The sequence below is a fragment of the Pseudopodoces humilis genome, chromosome 12 (assembly GCF_049639895.1).
Source record: "Pseudopodoces humilis isolate 2021_Gansu_Grassland_sample_001 chromosome 12, ASM4963989v1, whole genome shotgun sequence".
NCBI lineage: Eukaryota > Metazoa > Chordata > Aves > Passeriformes > Paridae > Pseudopodoces > Pseudopodoces humilis.
Window position 1 is genome coordinate 16,233,324 of NC_142211.1, and position 23,727 is coordinate 16,257,050.

The 23,727-nt window shown below is 46.7% G+C and overlaps 1 protein-coding gene and 1 long non-coding RNA gene across 2 annotated transcripts; one reads left to right on the forward strand and one right to left on the reverse strand.

Moving 5' to 3' along the window:
• The first annotated feature begins 11,596 nt into the window (after positions 1–11,596).
• Positions 11,597–16,450, forward strand: LOC148183434 (uncharacterized). Its single transcript, XR_015773597.1, has 2 exons — positions 11,597–13,190; positions 16,039–16,450. It is a non-coding gene; the product is annotated as an uncharacterized LOC148183434 (long non-coding RNA).
• A 4,441-nt stretch (positions 16,451–20,891) lies between these two features.
• On the reverse strand, positions 20,892–23,082 carry LOC148183435 (uncharacterized). The gene is made up of 3 exons (XM_088061475.1): positions 22,017–23,082; positions 21,862–21,975; positions 20,892–20,920 (listed from the first exon to the last, which is right to left on the reverse strand). The coding sequence occupies exons 1-3, from the start codon at positions 23,080–23,082 to the stop codon at positions 20,892–20,894; spliced, it is 1,209 nt and encodes a 402-aa protein (XP_087917601.1).
• Between the last annotated feature and the right edge of the window lie 645 nt (positions 23,083–23,727).

Here is a 23,727-nt window from a genome sequence, read left to right on the forward strand (position 1 = left end):
GGTTTATTCCTGATTGTAGAGAATATTTTAGCAAAACAAGGGCATGATACTTTAGTAAAAGCCTGTCTGCACAAGCCAGCTTTCAATCCAGGCAACAATATTAAAGGCAGTGTCTTTGAAACTCCTGGAACAGCGGGAATAAAGAAAAACAATGGCATTGTGTACTGGGAAAAGAATGTAAAACAATATGTATTAACCAATAGTAGCTTGCTAAGCTTACGGACCCTGTCGGACCCTATAAAAGTGTGCTAAAGATAGAAATAAATGATGTTCACTATACCTCTATGAGCACTCAATGAATAGTCTGAGCAGTTTTCCATTACCTGGCACTCTGAACAGGAACCCCTTTGTGGGCAAAGGGACAAGCTTGGCACGTCTGCACAGCGGTTAGACGTAGAAGCTGACCAGGACTGGCAGAGTGGATTCGCACAGCGGGTCAGAGCTGGGTTGGCGGGTTTGCACGGTGGTTGGACGTGGAAGCAAACCTAAGCTGGGGAAAACCAGGATGGAGGGATCTGACACTGAAGACCGAAGTCAGGTACGCTTCGGCACTCAGGGAGGAGGCGTCGCGAACCTCCCCTGTCCACAGGGCTGCTAGCATGGAAGTTGAATTTGTGGCAGCAGGAAAACTGCTTCTAAGCATTATCGTTAAAGGAGGGGAAGCAGTCAAGGATAAGGACCTTGAAAAGCTCGTTTTATGGGCTAGACAAAATGGGTGCCTGCAGGTGCCACCACTGCTTTTTGCAGTGGTAGAATGGAAAGATATGGGAGATCAGTTGTGGGAAAAAGCAAAGACACTCTAACTCTCGGTCTGATCTGGCACGTTGTAATAAATACCTTAAAAGATATGAAAGCAGAGTCCACAGTCACTGTCGCTGCCTTGCAAGCCATGGCTGGGTCCGAGACGGACGTGTCACAGTTACCTCCTGCTACGTCAATCAGCCATCTGGGTGCTTTCTTTAAAGTTGGGCATGTTCGGCAGGTGAAGGGGCTCATGGGAAAGCAATGCAGCTTGGTCTCAGAATTTTTAAAAAGTCAGGAAAGTACCACGGTGGGCGGGTCAGAGCCAGTGGAGCCTCGGCCGGAAGTTAACCCACCAAATGCGGATGTAGAAATGACTGGCGTATCCGGAAGGAGACGGTGCCAGCCCCAGCCAGGCAGAGCCCCGAATGTCAGGGGAAATAAGAACCCCAGAGTGCAAGCTGAAAATCTATCTGTCACTGCCATCTACTGTTCACTGGGGAAAACCTCAAGACGTCCCTCATCCCCCCAGACAATGATGTGTCAATGCATTCAGAAGACTGGCGTCCACCGGCAGAAGAACCAATCAATTGTAATGATGCATCAAAGAAAGACCTATTAGAGTGGCAAGAGCAAATAGAAAAACTTGTACAACAACTGCAAGCTCTTATTGAACAGTCATCAAGTACAACTGGAACTCAGCATCATCAAGAGAAAGCAGCTCCACAGCAAACACTGAGACAGCAAGCAGAATCTGTTCAGCAACTGCAGGATATGATACGTCCTGACCCATCTGCTCCACCTTTGGAGACACTTTTAACACCACAATCTTATTCAAGTTCTAACTCTACTACCCTAGAAGAAGAGAACAAGAAACAAAAATTAAGGCAAAGATGGACTGGCATCATTCGAGATGAAATTCTTGAAGGGGAATGGCAAGTAGCAGGAGTGCCGCGGCGGCGGAAAGCCCGGAGCACCGCGACTTCTCCAGAGGCAGCCTTGAGAAATGCTGGCCCGAAGCGCATGTGAGCAGCTTCGAGGAGTCAAGTGATTCCAGCTCAGTAATAGTAAAGTGATTTCAGCTCAGTAATAGTAGAGTGATTTCAGCTCAGCTCGGCTCGGCTCAGGGGCGGCGGCGAGCAGGCAACACAAGAAGCAGGGACGAGATAGCTGGTCCAGCGTTCCACCAAGGCATGAGCCTTTATTTAGGCAGAGCTTCAGTGAAGGGTGCAGGTAACAGCGAATCTACCAAACAGGGGAAAACCTGGGATATTTATGGGGAAGGAGAGGGGCGGGGGGAGTCCGAAATATATGTATCTGGGTGGGACAGCAGGGGAGAACACCAATGGGGCACAACAGTTTAACATATCTAACTCAAAGACCCCTGGGAGCGACACATTGTGTCTCTCCCACAGAGAAGTATCTCCTCTCCAGGGGAGAGCCAGGATCTCGGGCTCGGCGGGCTCCTCCGTACCCACAACTCCCACTTCTTTACTTATTAAAAAGGCATCCCCTAGAGAGTTAGCTGATAGCTTCTTAAAACATGAAAACATACTTAGGAAGATAATAACAATCAAGAAAACCCAAAAAATGTTCTTGAGGATGGAGGCAACCCATCTCTCGGGTCCCCAGCTCACAAAAAGGTCTTCAAGCTACTGGGGCTCTTTTTCAGTCTGGAGTTTTTGGACTGCATGTTGGAGTCTCTGGATGCGGGCGTGGATGCCTTCACTGGGGCTGGAGAGGTTAAAGCAGCACAAACCATCTGATTCCTTGCAGCCGTGTCCGTGGGCCAGGAGTAGAAAGTCTATGGCAGCTCGGTTTTGTAGCGTGGCATGCCTAACAGTCTCTTCATCTGTCAGGAGGTCACTCAGGACAGAGGAGGTCCGGTTGGCCTGCTTACCAAGCCAACACTCCAGGTGAGAAGGCTCACCAAGGGCTTTAGCAGCAGCCGCCCACAGCAAAAATGCTGACATCACCACCCTCTTTGTGTAGGACCGATCTTTAATTTGGCTATTGCAATTTTCATCTAATTGGGCGAGATCTTTCTTTTGGCGGGCCAATTCATTCTTTTTCAGCCAATCATGTATTAGAGTTGAATTTGGAGTGAGGATGGTAAGCTGTCCAAGCGTGCAAGGACCTCCCCGGAGTCGGGAAGGGATTCCTGCCCACACTCTATCCCCACAGATCAAGAACACTCCCCGGGGCAGCACTCTGGGATAGTGAGAGGAGGTGGATCGTGTGCTGCTGGTGTAATTGCACCATTTGGACTGACTGTAAATTTTACTGTTGGGGGTCACATTTTTCCTTGATTTAATTGCCTTTTGGTATTTCGAGGCAGGCCATGCATTGGCTACTGGGTGATAATTAAAATTTATGCAATAGGTAGCTTTGGAGGATCCCAAAAGCTCTAATTCCTGGGGTTCCTCTGGTGCATGGGGCAAGATCTTTGTCCACTCATCCCAAGTGTCTACTGGGTTGGGTTCTTTCCCTGTGAAAGGATATTCATGGGGCTTTAAAGGAATCCCTACCAGGCATGATAACAGAGGGTTGGTGGCGCTGCCCATGGACAAGCACATGTGGTCTTGTTGGAGCGTCTTTGCGAGGGTGATCCACACGTTCTCCTGGGGCTGTGCTACTAGCCAGGCATTCACAGCTGATGTTTTCAGGAGCATCCAGATAATCAAGAACATCAGGAACTCAAGGATGGTTTTGCTCTCCATTTTCTATAACAAGACATAAAAGATTAGCTCTGATTTTTGGAGGGGGGGGAGCTATTTTCTTTCTCCCTTTCCTCTCCTGTCTCCCCCCTCTTTAAAAAAACAAAAACAAAAACAAAAAAACCCAAACAATTATAAGCAAGGTTATTCTGTGTGTTGGGGACACATGACCCGACACCAGCAGCACAGAGGTGCACTTTGGTGCAAACTAACAATTTGGGTTAGGCAACGAGGGCAAGAAGGGGAAGGGAGTTAAGAAGACTTGTGTACTGTCATGGTGTCAGGTGTGACGTTGGCAGTCGTCTCGTTGCGGCCCTGGTAGCAGGACGGTTTGGCCTCTGTCTGGTTGTTGGTCTGGTGGCAGGTCGGTTTGGTGGACTCCGACGACATCTCCGCTTCCAGGCTGCAGTGGGCTGCTGTTTTTCTGGACCTGTGTGGGTCTCAGGAGACTTTGAAAGTTCTGAATCTGGTGCAGGGTTTGTAGGGCCTAAATAAGGTTTCACATTTTTCCCTGGGAGCCACTTAGGTCCTGATGGTGTGGATACACACGCATACCCTCTCCCCCAGGTAATCAGTGGGAAAGGTCCCGATGTCAGTTGTGATTCAGGATCCTTGATCAGCACTGGCGGCTTCTCGGTGAGTTTGGCATGAGTTGAATTAGAGAAGTGCCGTATTACAGGGGTGTCAGGCTCTGTAGGCGAGCAATTTAGAAAGTTCATGACATATAGAGCCTTACAGAGCCTCTCAATGGGGGGAATGATTTCTGTTCCTCCCCGCTGGTGATCAAGGACTCTTTTTAGGTTTTGGTGGGTTCTCTCTACTATTGATTGCCCTGTAGGAGAATGAGGAATGCCCGTGGTGTGTTTCACCCCCCACTCATTGAAAAAGTCTCTTAATTTGTGAGAGGTGTAAGCAGGTCCATTGTCTGTTTTAATTTGTTCTGGGACTCCCAGGGTTGCAAAAGCAAGGAGAAAATGTCAGATGGTGTGCTTGGCATTTTCTCCTGCATGGGCTGAGGCAAACACTGCACCAGAGAAGGTGTCTACGGAGACATGTACATATTTGACTCTCCCGAAGGACGGGACGTGAGTGACATCAGTTTGCCATATCTGGCAGCTGTTCAGTCCTCGGGGGTTAACCCCGGAGTTAACGACTGGTATTTGGAACGATTGGCAATTAGGACAGGTGGCAACTATTGCTCTAGCTTGGTCTCTGGGTAGTCTGAACACTATCATCAGTGCAGGCACGTTCTGGTGGAAGAACTGGTGGGACAATTTCGCTTGTGCGAAAATGTCAGGGACATTGGCTACCTCAGCAGGCATGGCTAAGGCATCTGCCCTGTTTCCTTCGGCAATGGCACCTGGGAGGTCTGTGTGCGCCCTCACATGCATGACATAGTAAGGTTGATTTCTGTGGGAGATAAGATATACTAATTCAAAAAGCAATTGGCATAAATTTGGGTTAGAGACCTCTTTTAGAAACGCATGTTCTGCTCTCATAGCTATTCCAGCCACATAAGCCGAATCAGTCACCAGATTGAAAGGTTCTTGGAATTTCTCAAAAGCTCTGACAACGGCTGCTAACTCAGCAATCTGTGGTGATCCCTCGACCACTTGGACATCAGACTCCCATTTCTGTGTCCTGGGGTCCTTCCAAGTCATGACTGACTTGTGGGATTTCCCTGAGCCATCTGTGAAAACCGTCAGGGCCTGGAGCAGTGTTTTGCTCTGTAATGATTTGGGGACCAAATTAAATGTGGTTTTGAAAAGTCTATGGACAGGTGGGTGTATAGAAATTTGGCCTGAATAGCTATCGAGAGCAAACTGAAGGCTCTCATTGGTTTGGAGCAAAGGCTCCAAACTTCCAGTTGCCAATGGGAGGAAGATGCATGTGAACTCACAGGCTGCAAGAGTGCGGAGACGGACTCTAGCTCTTTTAATGAGTTCAGCCATGATTTCCTGCGGGGTGGTAATGGTCTTAGTGGGCTGGTTATGTGTAAAGATCCACTCGATGATAAGGAGAGGATCCTTCAATGCAGTGTCCCATTGAAAAATGAGCGCGTGTAAGCGCGGGGCCTTACCCAGGATAACCAGTTGGAAGGGCAGGCTGGGCTCATACCGGTGGGCTTGCCATGAAGACAGGGCCTCCTGGACCTTGGTGATGGATTCCCGGGCCTCCGGCGTGAGGGAGCGTGGTGAGTCGAGGGCCTCACTGCCACGGAGCAGGTTGAAGAGGGGTGCAAGGACTTCTGTTGTTACTCCAAGCAGAGGGCGTATCCAGTTGATGGACCCGCAGAGCTGATGTAGGTCCCGCAGGGTCTTGGGGTCATCTCTGATGGTCAGCTGCTGGGGCACGATGGTCTGCTCGCGGATCTGGAGTCCCAGGTAGGTCCAAGGGCAGGTGTGCTGGATCTTGTCCTCACGGATCTCAAATCCAGCGTCCTCAATTGTCTGGATAGTTTTTTGTAAAGTCCGGTGCAGATAGTCATCGTCAGCAGCACAAACCAGGATGTCATCCATGTAGTGGAGGATGACGGCATCTGGGAACAGGGTCCTCACAGGTGATAGAATGTGGGCCACGTACCATTGGCAGATGGTAGGAGAATTTTTCATCCCCTGAGGAAGGACCCGCCAATGGTATCTTTTTAAAGGTGCTTGTCTGTTTGGAGAGGGAACCAAGAATGCAAATCTGGGAGCGTCCCGAGGATGGAGTGGTATGTTGAAAAAACAGTCCTTAATGTCAATGACAGCCAGCTTCCAATCCCGGGGGAGCATTGAAGGGGAGGGCATGCCAGGCTGGAGGGGTCCCATGTCCTCAATGACTTCGTTGATCTTCCGGAGGTCCTGAAGGAGTCTCCACCTGTCCTTGCCTGGTTTGCGTAGGACAAAGACAGGGGAGTTCCAAGGGCTATTTGACTCAGTGATGTGGCCCTTGGCAAGCTGTTCTTCCACAAGGGCTTCCAGTGCGCGCAGTTTGGTCTCAGATAGGGGCCACTGATCAACCCACACTGGATGGTGCCGTTTCCAGGTGAGTTGAGGGATGGTAGGCGTGGCGCGCTTCTCAGTGACCCCAACTAAAAATCCCTGCTGGGAATCTGCAGAGAAGCCCCCCATTGGGACAGGAGATCCCGTCCCCAGAGGGTGATTGGTGCTCTCACCACAAATGGCCTGATGGTTGCCATTTGTCCCTCAGGTCCTTCGATAACAATATTCCGTTTGCTCCTCATGGAAGCTGTCATCCCTCCAATTCCTGAAGTCATGCCTGCTACAGGTTGTAATTCCCAATTGTCTGGCCACTCGGAACGGGCGATGATGGTAACATCTGCTCCAGTGTCTATCATTCCTGGGCGCTGAATCCTTTCCCCATAACAAAACAGGCTACAGTCCACGATGAGTTTGCAGGAGCCCACAACCTGTGTCCACATAGCACTTGGGTTGAGGGGAACCTGATCTGGGCAGTCACTAGGAAGTAAAAAGGCCTGTGCCACGGGAGTCTGTTCCTTTAAATAATAAGGAGGGTCTATGCAGGTCAGAGAGATGGAAATTTCATCTCCAGGGTATATAGTCTGGACCTCAGGAACAGTATGAATTTGTTCTAGACAGTTGGTAGGATCCCCAAGTATTAAGATGTTAGAGGGACTGCCTGGTGGTCCACGTTTCCCTGTGGGGACTTTGTAAATACAGTCACCCTTCATATGTAAAGAGTGTCTAGTTAGCAGTTGACGCCAGGTTCCCATCTGAAGCGCTCCACCTGCTGGGCTTAATATCGGGGTCCCTGTGGAGGCAGGATGGTGGGTTTGGCAGGAGGGGTGGAATGGTGCGGCATTTGATTTGATGTCGAAGCGCGGGGCCGTTCCGCGCTCTGCTTGAAGTTTCCCGAATGCCAGTTCTGTCTGGGGAACCGTTGGTGGGCTGGAGGTTGTATAGAATGTCTCTCTGGACAGTCTTTGAAAAAAAGTCCAGGCTCACCACAATTAAAACAACAATTTCTATTGGGGTCTGCAGCATAAGCTCCAGATATCGCCTCTGCCACTCCTTTAGCCACTGCAAGTGCCACTGTATTCTCACTTGAGGCAGAGGAGTGTTTGGTGCAAGCTTCAACCATCTGATCTATGGTTGGTTCTGGGTCCAGAGGGAGGGCTCGCAAAACTGCTTTGCACTCCTGATTAGCATTGGCCATTGCTATTTTTACTAATAATTCCTTTTGTGCCTGAGGGCTCTCTATCTGCTTTTCAATGGCCACTTTTAACTTATCAATATACTTAATAAAAGACTCAGTTGCCCCTTGCTTAATATTGGTGAAGCACTGTGTTGGCACTTTATCATCAGGGGTGGTAAAAAGAGATATCTCTGCAGCATTAGCTATATCCTGTAAAGCTGCTTCAGGCAGGTCCCGGGCCTGATCTCGGGGCTTTTGGAAATCTCCTTCTCCTGCTAATTGCTCTAAAGTAAAATTAGGTCTGTTAGCATCTCTTGCATAAACATCTGATAACTGCTTTAAATGTTTCTTCCACTGCCTCTCCCACAACATGTACTCTGCTGGGGAGAGAAGGCAGTTCATAATATTTCTGATGTCATGCAGGGCCATGACATGGGCAGAGAAGGAGGCTTCCAGCATGTGTTTAAAAAAATGTGAACGCCTGCCATGTTCCTCAGCAGCTTTGCAAAGTTCCTGCAGTTCCCTATAATGAAGGGATTCCCATGCAGCAACCTGTGCCCGTCCTGTCTCTCCTCATTATTACAGGAAAGGCAAGTATTTTCCGGGACAGAGCTGAGTTCCCTGCCTGTGTGGCTTCCCTCTGCACCTCAGCCCAGGGGTCTTCATACTCAGTCTGAATAAGAAGATTCACTGCTCTCATTTCCTAGTGGAGATGGGGTGCGCTTGCTAGCAGCGCGGGGCCGGCTCGAGTGTCTAGAGCTGGCCCTTTTGTGGCTGCGTGGGGAGGCCGGGGTGGCCCCGCTCCAGCCGGAGCCGTCCCGACCTCCGGGGCACTGGGACCCTAGAGCGGGATGCGCCGCTGGGGGCGGGGCCCTCGCACAAAGGGACAGGAGCGGGGCCCGCGATGGGGAGGGGTCTCTCGATGGATGGGGGGGGGGGCCCGACGCAGTTACACCCAACGACGCAGTGGGGGGAGTGGAGCAGCAGGACGCGGCAGGAGGAGAAGGGGTGAAGGCGGGAAAACCTGGGTGGGAGTGGGACAAAATGGCGGGGCTGGCCACGCGGCCAGCGCCAGCTGTGCTAACACTAGGAATTGGGGGGGACACAACCGGGTGTGAGGGCATAGGGGAGAGGGTAGAGGAAAGACCCAGAGCGGCATGGCCACTGCTGCCCTGGTACGGGCAGAGAGACAGTAGGGAGACGTCAGGGAGACGGCGGCAGCCCTGTGCCTGGGGGCAACGTCCACCTCCCGACTGGCTCTCAGATAGGGAAAGGGGTTCGGGGACACCTGGAGGGGCTGACGGGGTTGGGGGGTTTAACTGGGGACCCAAAACTCCCTCTTCTTTTTTTCCCTCTTTTTCCAATGAGAAAGTAATATTTTGAAACACAGGAAAAAATTTTGCAACAGAAAAATCCCCTTTAGCTTGAACTGTATATAACTTTCTTCCTACATTATCCCAAAAAATTCCTGATCTAGCAGAGTCTGAATTAATTCTAAAATGTTTTAAAACCCAATGAATAAATCTTTTAAAATCCCCTTTAGAAAACTTAAAATTTCCTGCTTTTAGGGTATTTACAACTTGGATATAAAAGTCCCTCTCAGGTGGGGTCAGTCCCCATACAGAGGACTCATTCCCCATCCTTTTTCACTCCCCACCCAGCAGTAAAACAGCAAAGAAAAAAAAAAAAAAACCGAAAGAACCTTTCAAGGGATACACTTACAATTTCTCTTTGGTAGATGCCGGCAGGCAAAAAAAAATGCTGCTGGGTAGGTGGTCACCTGGAGGCCGGTCCTCAGGGGCTTTCCTTGCCCCAGATGGTCAGACTTGATGACTTGGATTACTTCTTGCTAGAACGCAAGCAAGCAAGCTTCCTCGAGTCACGGCGGCTCCAACGGCGGCTCGCCTCGCAGCTAAAACTGCGGGCGGACGCTTTTTCAGGGCTTCTTCAAAGCCCCACGGTCGGGTCGCCACTTGCCTCGGCGGCGGAAAGCCCGGAGCACCGCTACTTCTCCAGAGGCAGCCTTGAGAAAGGCTGGCCCGAAGCGCATGTGAGCAGCTTCGAGGAGTCGAGTGATTCCAGCTCAGCTCAGTAATAGTAGAGTGATTACAGCTCAGCTCGGCTCGGCTCAGGGGCGGCGGCGGCGGGCAGGCAACACAAGAAGCAAGGACGAGAATGCTGGTCCAGCGTTCCACCAAGGCATGAGCCTTTATTTAGGCAGAGCTTCAGTGAAGGGTGCAGGTAACAGCGAATCTACCAAACAGGGGAAAACCTGGGATATTTATGGGGAAGGAGAGGGGCGGGGGGGAAGCCCGAGATACCTGTATCGGGGTGGGACAGCAGGGGAGAACACCAATGGGGCACAACAGTTTAACATATCTAACTCGAAGACCCCTGGGAGCGACACATTGTGTCTCTCTCACAGAGAAGTATCTCCTCTCCAGGGGAGAGCCAGGATCTCGGGCTCGGCGGGCTCCTCCGTACCCACACAGGAGCAATAGCTTGTCCCATTTTATATGACCAGCAAAATCCACAATATGAACAGCACGACTGGAAAATCCTGCAGCAAGCCAAAAAGACAGTCACTGAACATGGCATTAAATCTGAAGCTGCAAACACTGCATTGGATTGGCTGTTCACCTCTGATGTTAATAGTCCCATAGACAGCCAGAACTTAGCACGTCTGCTTTTATCTCCATCACAGTTTATGGTGTGGGAGAAGGAATGGAAAAGGTTAGCTATTTTGGAAGCACATCGACCTCGAGATCAAAATGATGTACTGTATGGACTTAATCCTGACATGATCACCGGTTCAGGAATCTACAGTTACATGGCTGTACAATTAAATTATCCCCTTGCAATGCATCATTTGTCAGCGAAGCTTGCTCATCAAGCTTTTACTGCTGTGCCTGATTCGAAAATGTTGGAGTCTGGAATACAGAGTGTGTGCCCTTGTTTCTGATACTTAGTTTTAAGATCCAGAAAAACACTGAATTTCATATAACATGAAATTCATGAGCATGTTTTCATGGTGATACATGAGAACAAATGTTAAAGTTGGAAAGAAAAAGCTAAAAGTGTGTGTAGATTAGAAAATTTTCTTTTCTAGTTCGGAGCCATTTTGTGCATCAGACACAAAGTGCGCCACAAGGCCTTGTTTGTACCATCAGAAGAAAGAAATGTACCAGATTGCAAAGATATAACCTTGTGCAGCCAGCCTAGAAAGACCTGTCAAGTTTTGTGATTACCTTTTAATAAACACGAGAAACAAGATTCTAACGAGCTCGGGAGTTTTCTTCAAATCATAAGACCTGAGATAAGCAAGGCTCCCCACAAGGGAGGATCCCAAAAGAATTCAGTCCAAAGGAGGCTGAGAAATTCAAGAATAAAAAGAAAAATACAGAAGAGATGCAGCAGAAACAGAGAAACAGAAAACGGATTTTTTAGAGACAAGTTACATAACCATCTAGTGAATCAGCTACTCTTTATTGGTTTGTGTTATCATTGAACTGAGGCAACACTGCTCCACTGTCCAAGTCATAAATATATTCAACAGCACTGGTGGCAGGACCAAACCCTAGAGTACATCACCAGTGACTGGTCTCCAGCTAGACTCTCTGTCACTGATCACAACCCCTTGAACCCAGCAGTTCAACCAGTTTTCAATCCACCTCACTGTCCATACACCTAGTCTGTTGTACTGGGTTTTCATGACAAAGTAGGGATTACAGAGATGGCTTTTGTGAGAAGCTACTAGAAGCTTCCATGTCTAAAAGAGCCAATGACAGCTGGCTCCAAGTTGGACCCACCACTGGCCAATGTTGAGGTAATCAGCAACAGTGGTAGTGCCTCTGCAATAATATATTTAAGAAGGAAAAATAACCTGCTGCGCAACAGCAACCAGAAAAGAGAGGAGTGAGAATATGTGAAACAGCTCTGCAGACACCAAGGTCAGTGAAGAGACGGAGGGGGAGGAGGTGTTCCAGGTGCCAGAGCAGAGATGTCCCCCTGCAGCCCATGGAGGTCCAAGGTGGAGGAGATAGCCACCTGCAGCCCATGGAGGACCCCACACCAGAGCAGGTGGATTCACCCAAAGGAGGCTATGGCCCCATGGAAAATCTGTGCTGGAGCAGAGTCCTGGCAGGACCTGTGATCCTGTGGATAAAGAAGCCCACACTGGAAAAGGTTTGTTGGTAGGACTTCTGACCCCATGTGGGACCCATGTTGGAGCAGCCTGCTCTTGAAAGACTGCATCCCGTGGAAAAGGACCCATGCTGAAGCAGTTCATGAAGAACTGTAGCTCTTGGGAAGGACCCATGTTGGAGAAATACATGGAAGACTGTCTCCCATGGGAGTAACCACACATTGTATTTTGGTTTGAAAGACAGATATCTGCCAAGGAAGGCGGGAACCTCCCCTGGAATAGAAAATGTGACCCTTTCCCCCTCCAAATTATTATAACTTTGAAATTAAGGGGCTTTCAGGCAAAGATATAGGAAAAAGGAAGAACAAGATTTTTACTAGTATGCATATGTATAACAAGGCAAACAAACAATGACAGCAGCAACAACAAACAAAACCACAAACCCATTAACAGCCTTCTCTCAGCTGCAGGCACTTCCCCTTTAGTACAGTTACGGTCATAGCCAGCAGGGGCATTGGTGACTCCTGGCTGGGCAGGGCAGGTGCGATGATTCCCCCGCAGCTCCAGGGGTCGCTGTGGCATGAACTCAGCTGCCTCTCTCTATGTGAGTAATGGCGGACATGCAGGCAGAAGAGATGGAAAAGGGGCTTCCTATACTACCTCACAGGGGCAGCCGATCTCAGTGCCCCTCCAGATGGCGAAATGGGCTGTAGCAGGAACCTCGGAGCAGCAGCTAGAATTCCAGAGGCAGGCACAACTGTGAGTGACAAACAAAAGGTAGCAGAAATTCCAGAGCCGTGCCCAAAGCTGCGGGGTGACCAGGTGTTTGGTTACAGTGTAGCAAGAAGCCCTGAAGCAGTAGCAGAGAACAGCGAGACTAGGCAGGGAATCACTCCCTTGGATAGGTGACCGGCAATGGCTGATCCCTGGGTCAGGCTGTGCAGAGGGGGCAGCCCCCGGCAAGGGACAGCGTGCTCGCGGGTCCTGGCACAGCATGCACTGGCTCTGGGCTCCAAAACAGCAGAGAAGCAAGCCAGTAAGCCCAGTCATAGTGTTGAAGGGAAAAAAAAACAAACAAAAAACAAAAAGGAACAGGCAAAATTTACAAGGCAACAGTATCTCTGGTCAGAGACACCACGCTGTGTGACTCTCGAGCTGATCACCCCACTGGAAGAGAAAACAGTCCCTCTCCCAACTCCTGCAGGAAATGCCAGGCTGGCTCTCCACCCATCCGATACTCCCGGAGCCGGGGAGGAAGCAGACATCAACCACCCCAGACACAAAACAAAACCAAAAGTGATATGGGGTAAAAAACATCCCCAAGACATACCGGAACAGAAGAGTATGAGGAGGAAGGAGCAGCAGAGACAACATGTGACAAACTGATCACAACCTGTGTTTCCCATCCCCCTGTGCCACTCAAGGAGAAGGTAAAAAAAAAGGGTGTGAAGTTAAGCCTGGGAAGAAGAGAGGGGTGGGAGGAAGGTGTTTTTAAGATTTTTTTTTTAATTTCTCATTATCCTACTCTGTTATTAATAATAAATTCAATTAATTTCCCTAAGTCAAGTCTGTTTTGCCCGTGACAGTAATTGATGAGTGATCTCTCCCTGTCCTCATCTCAAGCCATGAGCCATTTGTTATATTTCCTCTCCCCTTTCCAGTTGAGGAGAGGAGTTATAGAATGGCTTTGGTGGGCATGCAGCCGAGGTCAAACCACCACATCTGTACTTCATCAGTTTGTCTATGAGGTTGTTATAGGAAACATCATTGAAAGCCTTGCTAAAGTCAAAGTGAACAACATCCCCTCTCCATCTACCAAGGCCCTCATTTCACCAAAAAAAGTTATCAGGTCAGTCAGACATGACTTCCCTGGTGTAAATCTATGCTTACTACTCCAAATCACCTTCTTGTCTTCAATGTTCGGAAATGGCTTTCAGTACTATTTGTTCTATCACCTTCACAGAGCTGATGAGAGGCTGTCCCCAAGGTCTTTCAAGCTCACTGATTTGTTCCTGTCATGACCAGTTGCTGCATCTACAAACAGCCCTTTTATAATTGAAATTAGATGACTGACATTTAACCAGAGTTGGCAAATACCTTGTGTTGTGGCAGTCCCCTCTGTCTGTCGGCTCGGGGAGTTCCCACTTCCCCCCCCCCCCCCATGGAGAGTGCCAGCGGTTGAAGCTTTTTTCCCTCTGCCCCCCCGCTCCATGCCGGGGGCCGGGTTTACCGATTTTTCCGGGGTTTTCCCCCCTCCAGACCTTTTTGCTTGAGTCCCTGCCGGCGCCGGAGGCGTATCGGCCCCCCTCCCCCTCTGCCCCGCCGCAGGGATGTGGCGGGGAGCCCAAGGGGGTGGAGAGAAAGCGCCGCTGTCATTTCCAGCTGTCGGGGCTGCTCCGCATTTCTCCGACCCCGACCCGGGAACACGCGGGATACTCGGCCTTTTAGTTTACCGAGTATAGTGAAGTGTGACCGCCGTTTGTGCCCGTGCACTTCCGGTTCCCTGTGTTCTCTCTATAAGAGGTTGGGCAAGCGCCCTCACAGTCTCCCCTCTTTCCCCCCACGCTCCCGGGTCCACCCCGCGCCACCCCCGCAGGTTTACTCCTTATTGTCTGACATTTGAAGAAGTTTATGTCTGTTATTTCTTATCTTAGCTTGTCTAATCCTGATTTGTAGAAAGTTTGTAAGTTAGCTAGCTGTGAGTAATAATTGGTTCTTTCCGAAATTCCCACCCTCCGAAGAAGTCCTGTTAAAAGAAGCAGCCCAGACCCCCAATCTCTTTGTCTCTTCCTGGCATTCCCTTTGCAAGAATAAACTGTGAAAAATAACCCAGAAGAAGAGTCCCCCTTTTGGCTTCTTTACTCAGTCAATAGACTTGTGCTCAAAGCAAACTGGCATGCTCAAATCCTGGTCCAAACCCAGACAACAGTTCTGCCCAAGACCCTTCCTGGCCCCGAGCCAGAGAGAGAAGAAAACCTATATTTGAGCTAGCCGGAAAACTCTGGCCCGGGTCAACCACGGACATGCTATTCAAAACATTCTCCTAAAATATCACAGGATAAAAATGCTTGCAATTTTTCCTAAGATGAAGTTTGTGAGAAAACAGCAAATGTAGCAATATCCAAGCTTCTGTTTTACAATGCTATTAGTTTATTACCAATCAATTACAGAAACATTTCTATTATCTGGAGTAAGGGTTGGTTGAGATTCCACTAGGCCCATAAAAATCCAGATGATAAAGGCAGATGCTCTGTAAGCACTGCAAGAGGCACTGTGCAACATGGTACAAGGATGTTTAAAAGTCTATCACTGCAGCTGAGCTAATTCGCCATGTGAAAAACGAGGTTCACATAATTTTTATAGAATTTAAAAGTTTAATAAAAAAAAACAATTAGGAGAAAAAAATAAAGTATACAAATACGGCCGGGTGTCTCTGCATTCAGCCAAGAGAGCACTCCTTACTGACAAAGGATTGTCCCTTAAAAACAGAACCCTACTACATATCCATAAATTCTCATACATATTCATACACTCTCACACCTATTCATACATTCTTCTTAGGATCTTTGGTGTTCTTCTGTTTAGTTTTCTCTTGCCCCCTTCCCAATAGATCAGTCTTCTTGGCACCATTGAGATTTACATTCCCTGATACTAGAAATGCAATAAATTCCTCCCCCCAGAGTTCTGGTCACTGCTGTCTTCATCTGGATAAGATAGTTTACAAAAGGAAAAAAAAAAAAAAAAAGTCTCCAGCTATCTTTTTCAGTCTTTGGGTTATACAGACAAAAGTAGTTTTTGTTTTAATGCTATGTCATAGCTTAACATATATGTATTATACCACTATTTCTAAGTTTCATCAATAACAGAAATAAAGAAAACTATATTAATACAACAAACATTTCCATTCTTATACACATAACATTCATTTTAATATTTGCGAAAAGCCAACAATATATGTATCTATAACAGCCACCTCAGAATGAGCAAGTTCTGCGTGTTAGCAACTGGTGTCTCTGGCTGATAAACTTTGAGTTGCCTGTGAGTTAAGAAAATTAGAGAATTAAGATTTTAACTAAAATAGGATCAGCTTACAAGAAAATTCGGAGTGGAGGAGATGAAAGAGAATTTGGGATAGAGGCAGTGTAGGACTGGGTGTGCTTGGTTAGAAGTAGGCCTATGCAGGTCCTGCTTGCAAAGGGAATACAATGTAGCCAACAATTGCCAAAATGAAATTAATGGTCCGAGGATATATATATATATCATTCCACTTGTCTTAAGTTGTATTTGTAGGAGACAAGAAGGATGGACTATTGTGGAAGAGAAAGGAACCGAGTCTACACCTGCAAGCAAGAGATCTGAACTGTATTGAGGAGAACCAGGAGAGCTGCCAACAAGACAAAGTTGAAAAGTTTAAGCCCTAAGAAAAAAAAGATTTCATTAAAAAGACCCCAGACCCATTTCAAAAGAAGAACTGAGCATGCCCAGAGGTGTGTGGAGCTCATTACCATACGAGATGAGAGCAGGTGGAGTCCGGCAATTAATATGTATAGGCATATTGTGTAATCCTATGCATATGTAATACTTTGGGGAATAAACAGAGAATAAGGGGCAGTGGGGGATGCGCACGTCTTTGGGAGATGACTCCGGCGTGTCACCCGGCTGTAATAAACATATCCTTCCTAACTTTAAATATTTAGAGAGTCCTTTGTCCGTGATTTTATTGCTTCACCTGCAACTTAAATTAGAAAAGGAACAGATAAATTGCTCTACATTTATTCTGGTATAAGCTGTACCAGGAAAAGGATTTATCTTTTTTTTTTTTTCTTCTAATAACTTTCAACCTCTTAAAGAACATTTCCTAGCAATTGTATTGGCCCACTTGCAGACAGTTTTAAAAGCACCAACGGATTATTTTAAAAGCAGAGGTGTCCAAAAATATCTGCTTAGTGTTCCACTAAGAAGCAGGATGCTCTAGTAGTGTCACAATAGGAAGAGAGAAATAGCTGGTTGTTAGCTTATGGACTGACTAGTGCAAAGTAACATTTGACAGTCAGAAATGGTTTTCCATCAACAGCCCTGAGCCATCTACACCCAAAAATTCATAGAACTATAGAATGGTTTGGATCAGAAGGGACCTGTGGGTTGAAAGGGACCTTTAAAAATTATCTAGTCTATCCCACACTGTGGACGCTAGCTTTGGAGCAGGCTGCAGGCCCCATGGCCTCTCAGTCCTGCCGGAGAAGCTAGCCTGAGAAATTCATAGGAGGATTTCAAAACAATCCTCAGAAACAGAAAACAACTGCCAGGTGCTGTTTGTCTGTCCTTGTTGCAATTCTACTCCCTGATGGGGCCCCTCTGTCCCACCCCCCGTGGTGAGAGCCTGCTCGTCTCAGGGCACAGGCGGCGGAGGGGGTCCTGGAGTGGATACAACACGGACTCAAAGTATCTAGACACAGGAGGCTCAAACTTGCTGGAGTAATCCCGGGTTTGTCTGTCGTCCATCCAGGGCAAGAGAGAGACCGAAATGCTCTGGGTCTTACCTTTTATACCAGGGGGCAGGGGTGATTAGGGGATGCAGGGAGGTCACAGCCAATGGGAAGGGGGAAGGGAAAGAAGGTTTTCAGGTAGGAACTCACATTACACAAACCAGAGGTGAGTTTTACCCTTGGGAGGTACCAAGATTTTTAGATGCACTACAACACACCTCACCCTTTTCTGTTATACAAAAATGAGAAACATGGATTTGAGTAAGAGGTAGGTTACTTCTAAAAAAAGGAAACAAAATTTTTTTAAAACATATTCACAGTTACAGTATGCAGGTCAGAGGCTAGAGAGGTTTCTTTTTGCTCTCTTCAGCGGCGTCTTCTCTTGGAAGCAACAGCCACTTGCTTCTCTTTTCTTCTTGCTGGTGCTGGATTCTTTGGAACAAAAGGTTTTACCCATTTCTGAGGAATCCATCGGGGGCCTGAAGGGGTGGATACACACGCGTAGCCACGCCCCCAGGTGACAAGTTCATAGGGACCCTTGGTTTGCCAAGTTTCAGGGTCCCTGATTAAAACCGGTGGATGCTGTGACAATTTAAACTGATCACCACTGTTAAAATGCCGAGTTACAGGAGGATTCATGTTTTCAAATGAGCAGTTTAGGAAGTTAATGGTAAACAGAGCTTTACAGAGTTTCTGTTGTGGAGACATCCACACTGTCTCGCTACCTTGCCTGGCTAGGACTTGTTTGAGCGTCTGGTGTGTACGCTCGATTACAGCCTGACCTGTGGGGGAATGGGGGATGCCAGTTTTATGTTCCACTCCCCACTTCTGGACAAATTCCAGGAACTCCTTGGATTTATACACTGGGCCATTATCTGTTTTAATTTCTTTAGGGATTCCCAGTACAGAAAAAGCCTGTGCTAAATGTTGTTTAGCATGCACAGACTTTTCTCCTGCATGAGCAGGGGCATACACCGCTCCTGAGTATGTATCAATACTCACATGTACATACATAAGGCGACCAAAACTGGGAATGTGAGTGATATCTGTTTGCCACACCTCACAGCTCTTAAGGCCTCGGGGATTAACCCCGATGCCTAATGATGGCACTGCCTGGAGCTGACAATTGGGACAGGTAGCCACGATGGCTTTAGCCTGACCCCGTGTCAGCTGGAACTGACAAATCAGTCCTGGCACATTTTGATGGTATTGCTGGTGATTTATCTTTGCCTGTTGAAAAACATCTGGGAGACATACCTTTTTGGCTGGGGCAGCAAGGGAATCCGCCTTCCGGTTCCCCTCAGCGATTTCACCTGGCAACGGGGTGTGCGATCTTATGTGCATCACATAGAAAGGTTGTTCTCTATTCGAAACCAAATAAATCAGTTTTGAAAGCAATCTAAAGAGATGCTTGTTCTCAATATCCTTGAGAACTGCCTGTTCTGCTCTGGACACCACTCCTGCTACGTAGGCTGAGTCAGTAACCAAATTAATTGGTTCTGGAAATTTCTCAAAGGCTCTCACAACCGCAGCTAGTTCAGCTATCTGGGGTGACCCCTCCACAAACTCAACATCAGCTTCCCAAAGCTGAGTCTGTGGATTTCTCCAAGTCATCACCAACTTGTGGGATGTCCCAGATGCATCAGTGAGCACTGTGAGTGCTTTGAGTGGCCTTCGGCTCCTTTTCTCATGAGGAATGAGATGGAATTCCTCATGAAACAATTTGTGTGATGGTGCATGAACTGAAATTTGCCCACTATAGCTGTCCAGAGCTAACTGGAGGTTAGCATTGCTCTGCAGCAGATGCTCAAACATCTCTTTGGTCAGTCTCTCAGGGGAGTTTTTGCCTTCTCCAGAGAGCCTGACTGGGAGGTGAATACACATAAAGTATGCCAGTTCCCGCAGCCTTACCCTGGCCTTTTGAATCAGCTGAGCCATCAGCTCTTGTGGCTTGGTGATAGTTTTGGGTCTTTGATGGGAGAGGAAAACCCATTCTATTATTAAGAGTGGGTCCCTCTGCCCCTCGGCCCATTGGAATATTAACCCATGTAGGTGTGGCAATTTCCCCAGGACAATAAATTTGAAAGGCAGCTCAGGTTTGAAGCGGTGTGCCTGTCTTTCTGTCAAGGCCTTTTGTGCCTTTTCAATTACAGTTTTTGCTTCTGGAGTCAGCTCTCTGGGAGACAGTAACTCTCCCCTTTTAATAAATTGAGTAGGGGACTCAGGTCCTCATTTGTGAGACCTAGCCATGGTCTGACCCAGTTTAGTGACCCGCATAGAGAATGAAGATCTGCTAGAGTTTTAGGATTACCAATAATTTCCAATTTTTGTGGAACAATAGTCCGTGCAGTAATTTCCAGGCCCAGGTATTTCCAAGGTGGCATCATTTGAACTTTGTCTTCCTGCAATTGGAATCCAGCAGAGGTTAAAACTTTAACCACTAGGTCAAGGGTGTCTTTCAGTATGTTGTTATTGGGACAGCATATTAAAATGTCGTCCATGTAATGCAAAATGATAGCCTCTCTCTTTTCAGCACGCACTGAGGACAGCAAAGACCCCACATACCACTGGCAGATGAAGGGGCTCGCTTTCATCCCCTGAGGTAATACTGTCCAGTGGTATCGTTTCATTGGAGCTTCCCTGTTAATGGTAGGGATGGAAAAGGCAAACCTTGGTGCATCAGCTGGATGCAGGGGAATTTGAAAAAAACAGTCTTTAATATCCAGTACTGCTAGGAGCCAGTCTTGTGGTAGCATGGTTGGGGATGGCATTCCTGGTTGGAGAGATCCCATGTCTTGTATTTTTTTGTTTATTTCTCTTAAATCTTGAAGGAGACGCCATTTATCTTTCCCTGGCTTTTTTATTACAAACACCGGGGAATTCCAAGGGCTGGTTTTTTCTACTATGTGTCCTTTGGCCAATTCTTCTTCCACTAATTTTTCTAGTGCCCCAAGTTTTTGTTTGCTGAGAGGCCACTGGTTCACCCAAATTGGTTCATTATCTAGCCAAGATAATTTTTGGACCGGACGCTCTACAGTGGCCTCTATCAAAAATCCTGAGGTGTCTCAGGAATTGTTAATTTCACCCCCCACTGGGACATGGTATCTCTCCCCCACAAGGGGCACTTGTAGTCAATAACAAAAGGTCGGACACTAGCTATCCTACCGTCCGGACCTTCGATCTGGACGATATCTTTAGCAATTTTTGCCAGTTTCATCCCTCCAACACCCTGTATTTTCCCTGCCACCGGTTGTAGGTCCCAATGTGAGGGCCACACCTTCTCCGGTATGATGGTCACATCTGCCCCAGTGTCAATTAACCCTTCTACATGGAGATGTTCTGATTTATGTGTTAAATTACACCCCATAATGGGCTTGTTTTCACCCACTACTTCTGCCCAGTAGACTCCCGGTGCTTTCTCATCTACTGGGACTTCTGCTGGAACAGGGATTACCTGGGCTATTACTTGCCCTTTATCTATATAGAAAGGTGGTTGGGGGCACCTAGCTAAGAGAATGAGGTGTGTTAGGTCTCTCGTGATTGTCATGGGAGCCACCTCAATCTCTATTGGTGTGTGTGCTGTGTCTCCAATAACAAAATAACTACTATCCAGTCCTGCCAGGTCTTGTGAATTATCCTGCAAATCTACTCCCACGACAGTTCAGCGGGCAGATCTGAAACAAAAAGCTTTAGAAGTTACAAGTCTGAATCGCTTTTGCGGTTGCCAGACCTTATTAGGCAAACGTTTTTCACAATTATATTTCTGCAGTTTTTCACCCCCCTCCCCCCTCTTTATTAAAGGACAGAGATTGGTCCCCGCTTCATTTATGTCTGCACGCCAGGTGGGTAAGCGCTGAGACCTAAGTTTTTTGGCAAGCTGGTATCATTGTTTTTCTGTTGTTTTAAAGGACAGTTTTTAGCAAAATGTCCCGGTTTTCTGCAGTGAAAACAAATTTGCTGTTGCTGGTCAGCCGTCATCTGTTCACTCCTTGTTTCAGATGATACTGCAGCAACAGGTCTTTGGGTGATCCAAGGAGGTCTCTTTTCCTTTGAAAACATCTCTGCTTTCCTTGCACAGGCTTCTGACATCTGTGCGAGTGTCGGAGGTGGGTCCATTCGCAAACCTAGAATGACTCTACGACAAGACTCATTAGCATTTCTCTGAGCAATTTCCTTGATTAATTCTGCCTGTACCACAGGGTCTTCTACCTGACGGGAGACTTGTTCTCTTAATCGGTCTAAGAATTGCAGGAATCCTTCTGAAGGCATTTGTTTTACATTAATATAACTACCCTTAGTCTCAGCTGTGGATTAGGGTGTCAGGGTCTGGTTTTTGTCAAACACCCCTTTTAGTTAAGCATTTTTTTTTTTAAATTTTTTTTTAAATTCTTAATTTCTTTGTTTCAGTCCCCCCTTTTCTAGAAAATTAGTAAATTCTTTTACTTAGCAATACCAATGCCTTTTACTTTTCAGTCTACTTTTACAGCTTGCTTTCCTCGGTATGTATCCCTCATTGCACTACCATATGCTGTTGCTAGGGAAGTCAGTACTGCTATCCGTTTTAACATCCTCCAGTTCCAAACAAGCATTGCAATCGATAGCACCAGACTTATACCTACTAATGCCAGTATTATAATGATAGGGTGGCAAAGTGTGTTCAAAATTCCAGTTGCAGTTGGTGACCATCCAAAGAGTGCATCCAACCAGTGATGATTTGTGTCTTGGTTTACTCTGTAATACTTTGCTTATTTCCTTTGTATCATGATAGACAAGTAATCAGAGTCTTTTGCCCGTTTTCCTGGATCTCTTTCAGGATTTTTGCCAAATCTTGGTGGTTCATTAGCTGTTTTACTAATGTCAGGTTCATTCCAATGGGTGTAGGTGATAATTTATGGTATATTGTATAGTTAGATCTTATCAACTGGTGGGATGTAACCGGTGCTGAATATAAAAAATCACACCCTACAATTTTAACAAAATTACAAATACAAAAGTTAGAATGGTTCTTAATAGGCAAATTTACATTGTTATCATCTAATTCTACAGAAACACACACAGTTCTTAGACATACACAGCCTAGGCCAATATATACAAGCACACTCTTCTGACTAGTATCAGGATGAATCTCAAAGTGGCAGATGCTTTGCTCAGTGTCTAAACATATGTCTTGTGCATCAATCGTGTTAGCCTCACAGATAAACCCTTGTTGTTCCCGGGTAACACAAGATTTCAAATTCACAGTTTGCCACCCCCCATTCATCAACCGGGCCCATGCTCTATGCTCCGAGGGGTAGAGAACTGCCCCTTCATGATTCAGTCCTAATGCAATAATAGGGTGGATATTGTAAATTGTGGCATTACGTATAGTCAGCACAAATGTAGTAGCTATTTCGGTGGTAGGGTCATAAGTAAAATTTACCAGAGTCCACCAAGACTGAAGTTTTCTTTCTAAATTATTTGCATTGTCCCAGACAATTTTCCTAATTTCAATTAGAAAAGCACCTTCACTTCCTTCTCTTATTACTGAAGCAACTATTGATTGCATCCATAATTGTGCCTGTATGCAGCTAAGCGCTAATGACACATTATTTTGGGCAATATTTAGTGCTTTTATTATTAGCTTGTGGTCTTGGTCCCCAGCCTCTTTCCACCTTGGTAATATTTTAGAAACTTCCCATTGGTTAGTTCCTAATGCTAATAAAGAGGATTGTAGGGGCTGTTTTAGTTTCATCAAATCACTTGTTGCAGCAGCTAATTTATTCATTAATATTTCTGAATCAATTCCATTTAATACTCCTAACCCTGTTCCTAATATTCCAGTTAAGTCTCTTCTCATTCTGCCCCTGAAGTGTATCTGCTTTTGTAACCATGTTGCCCAGCCCTCAGATGATGTCTTTAGGAAAGAGGAGCAGGCTGGCTGAATCTCAGAGATGTTAGTTTGCATTAGTAATTCAATACGCTTGAGAGACCACTCTGGTTTAAATAACAGTTGTTGTTGTCCTGTATTCCTTATTACATATGGGCCAACTTCATAAATTTTAGGTTCAATCTTAGGTTTAACTTGAGATGGTGTGGTCTGAGCTTGGGTTACAGTTGATTTGGTTGTTGCAATAGGCACGGCTTTCATTCTAAATTTGAATGTTAGCCCTTTATCCCCACGACCCCAGAGACAGACCACATCCACAGCTTGTACTAATGTAAAATTATACCAACAATCCAATTTACTTAAACGGTCACAAACTTCCCAGTGCTTGCTCGTAGGAGAAGCTGAAACACTAATTTGGACTGCCTTTTCATAGTTAGTCCCATTAATCATCCGACATCCTACCCTGATTACTTCTCCGATTGTCCTTTGAAGGGTCCATAACCTTTGTTTTTGCCATTCTCGTTTTTTATATATCTGGTTTTCATGCATAACTACAGTTGATAGGTTTAAATCTCTTATATCAGAGTGTTTTCCCATGAATCCAGTGGATTGAAT

Excerpts from the sequence above, each read along its gene's own strand:
- LOC148183435 (XM_088061475.1), bottom strand. The coding sequence starts at position 23,082 with ATGAGAAGAGACTTAACTGGAATATTAGGAACAGGGTTAGGAGTATTA. Across the intron at positions 21,976-22,016 it reads GCAAAAGACTCTGATTACTT|TAAACCAAGACACAAATCAT; the intron begins GTCTATCATGAT and ends AGTATTACAGAG. Across the intron at positions 20,921-21,861 it reads TATAATACTGGCATTAGTAG|ATCTGCCCGCTGAACTGTCG; the intron begins GTATAAGTCTGG and ends TTTTTGTTTCAG.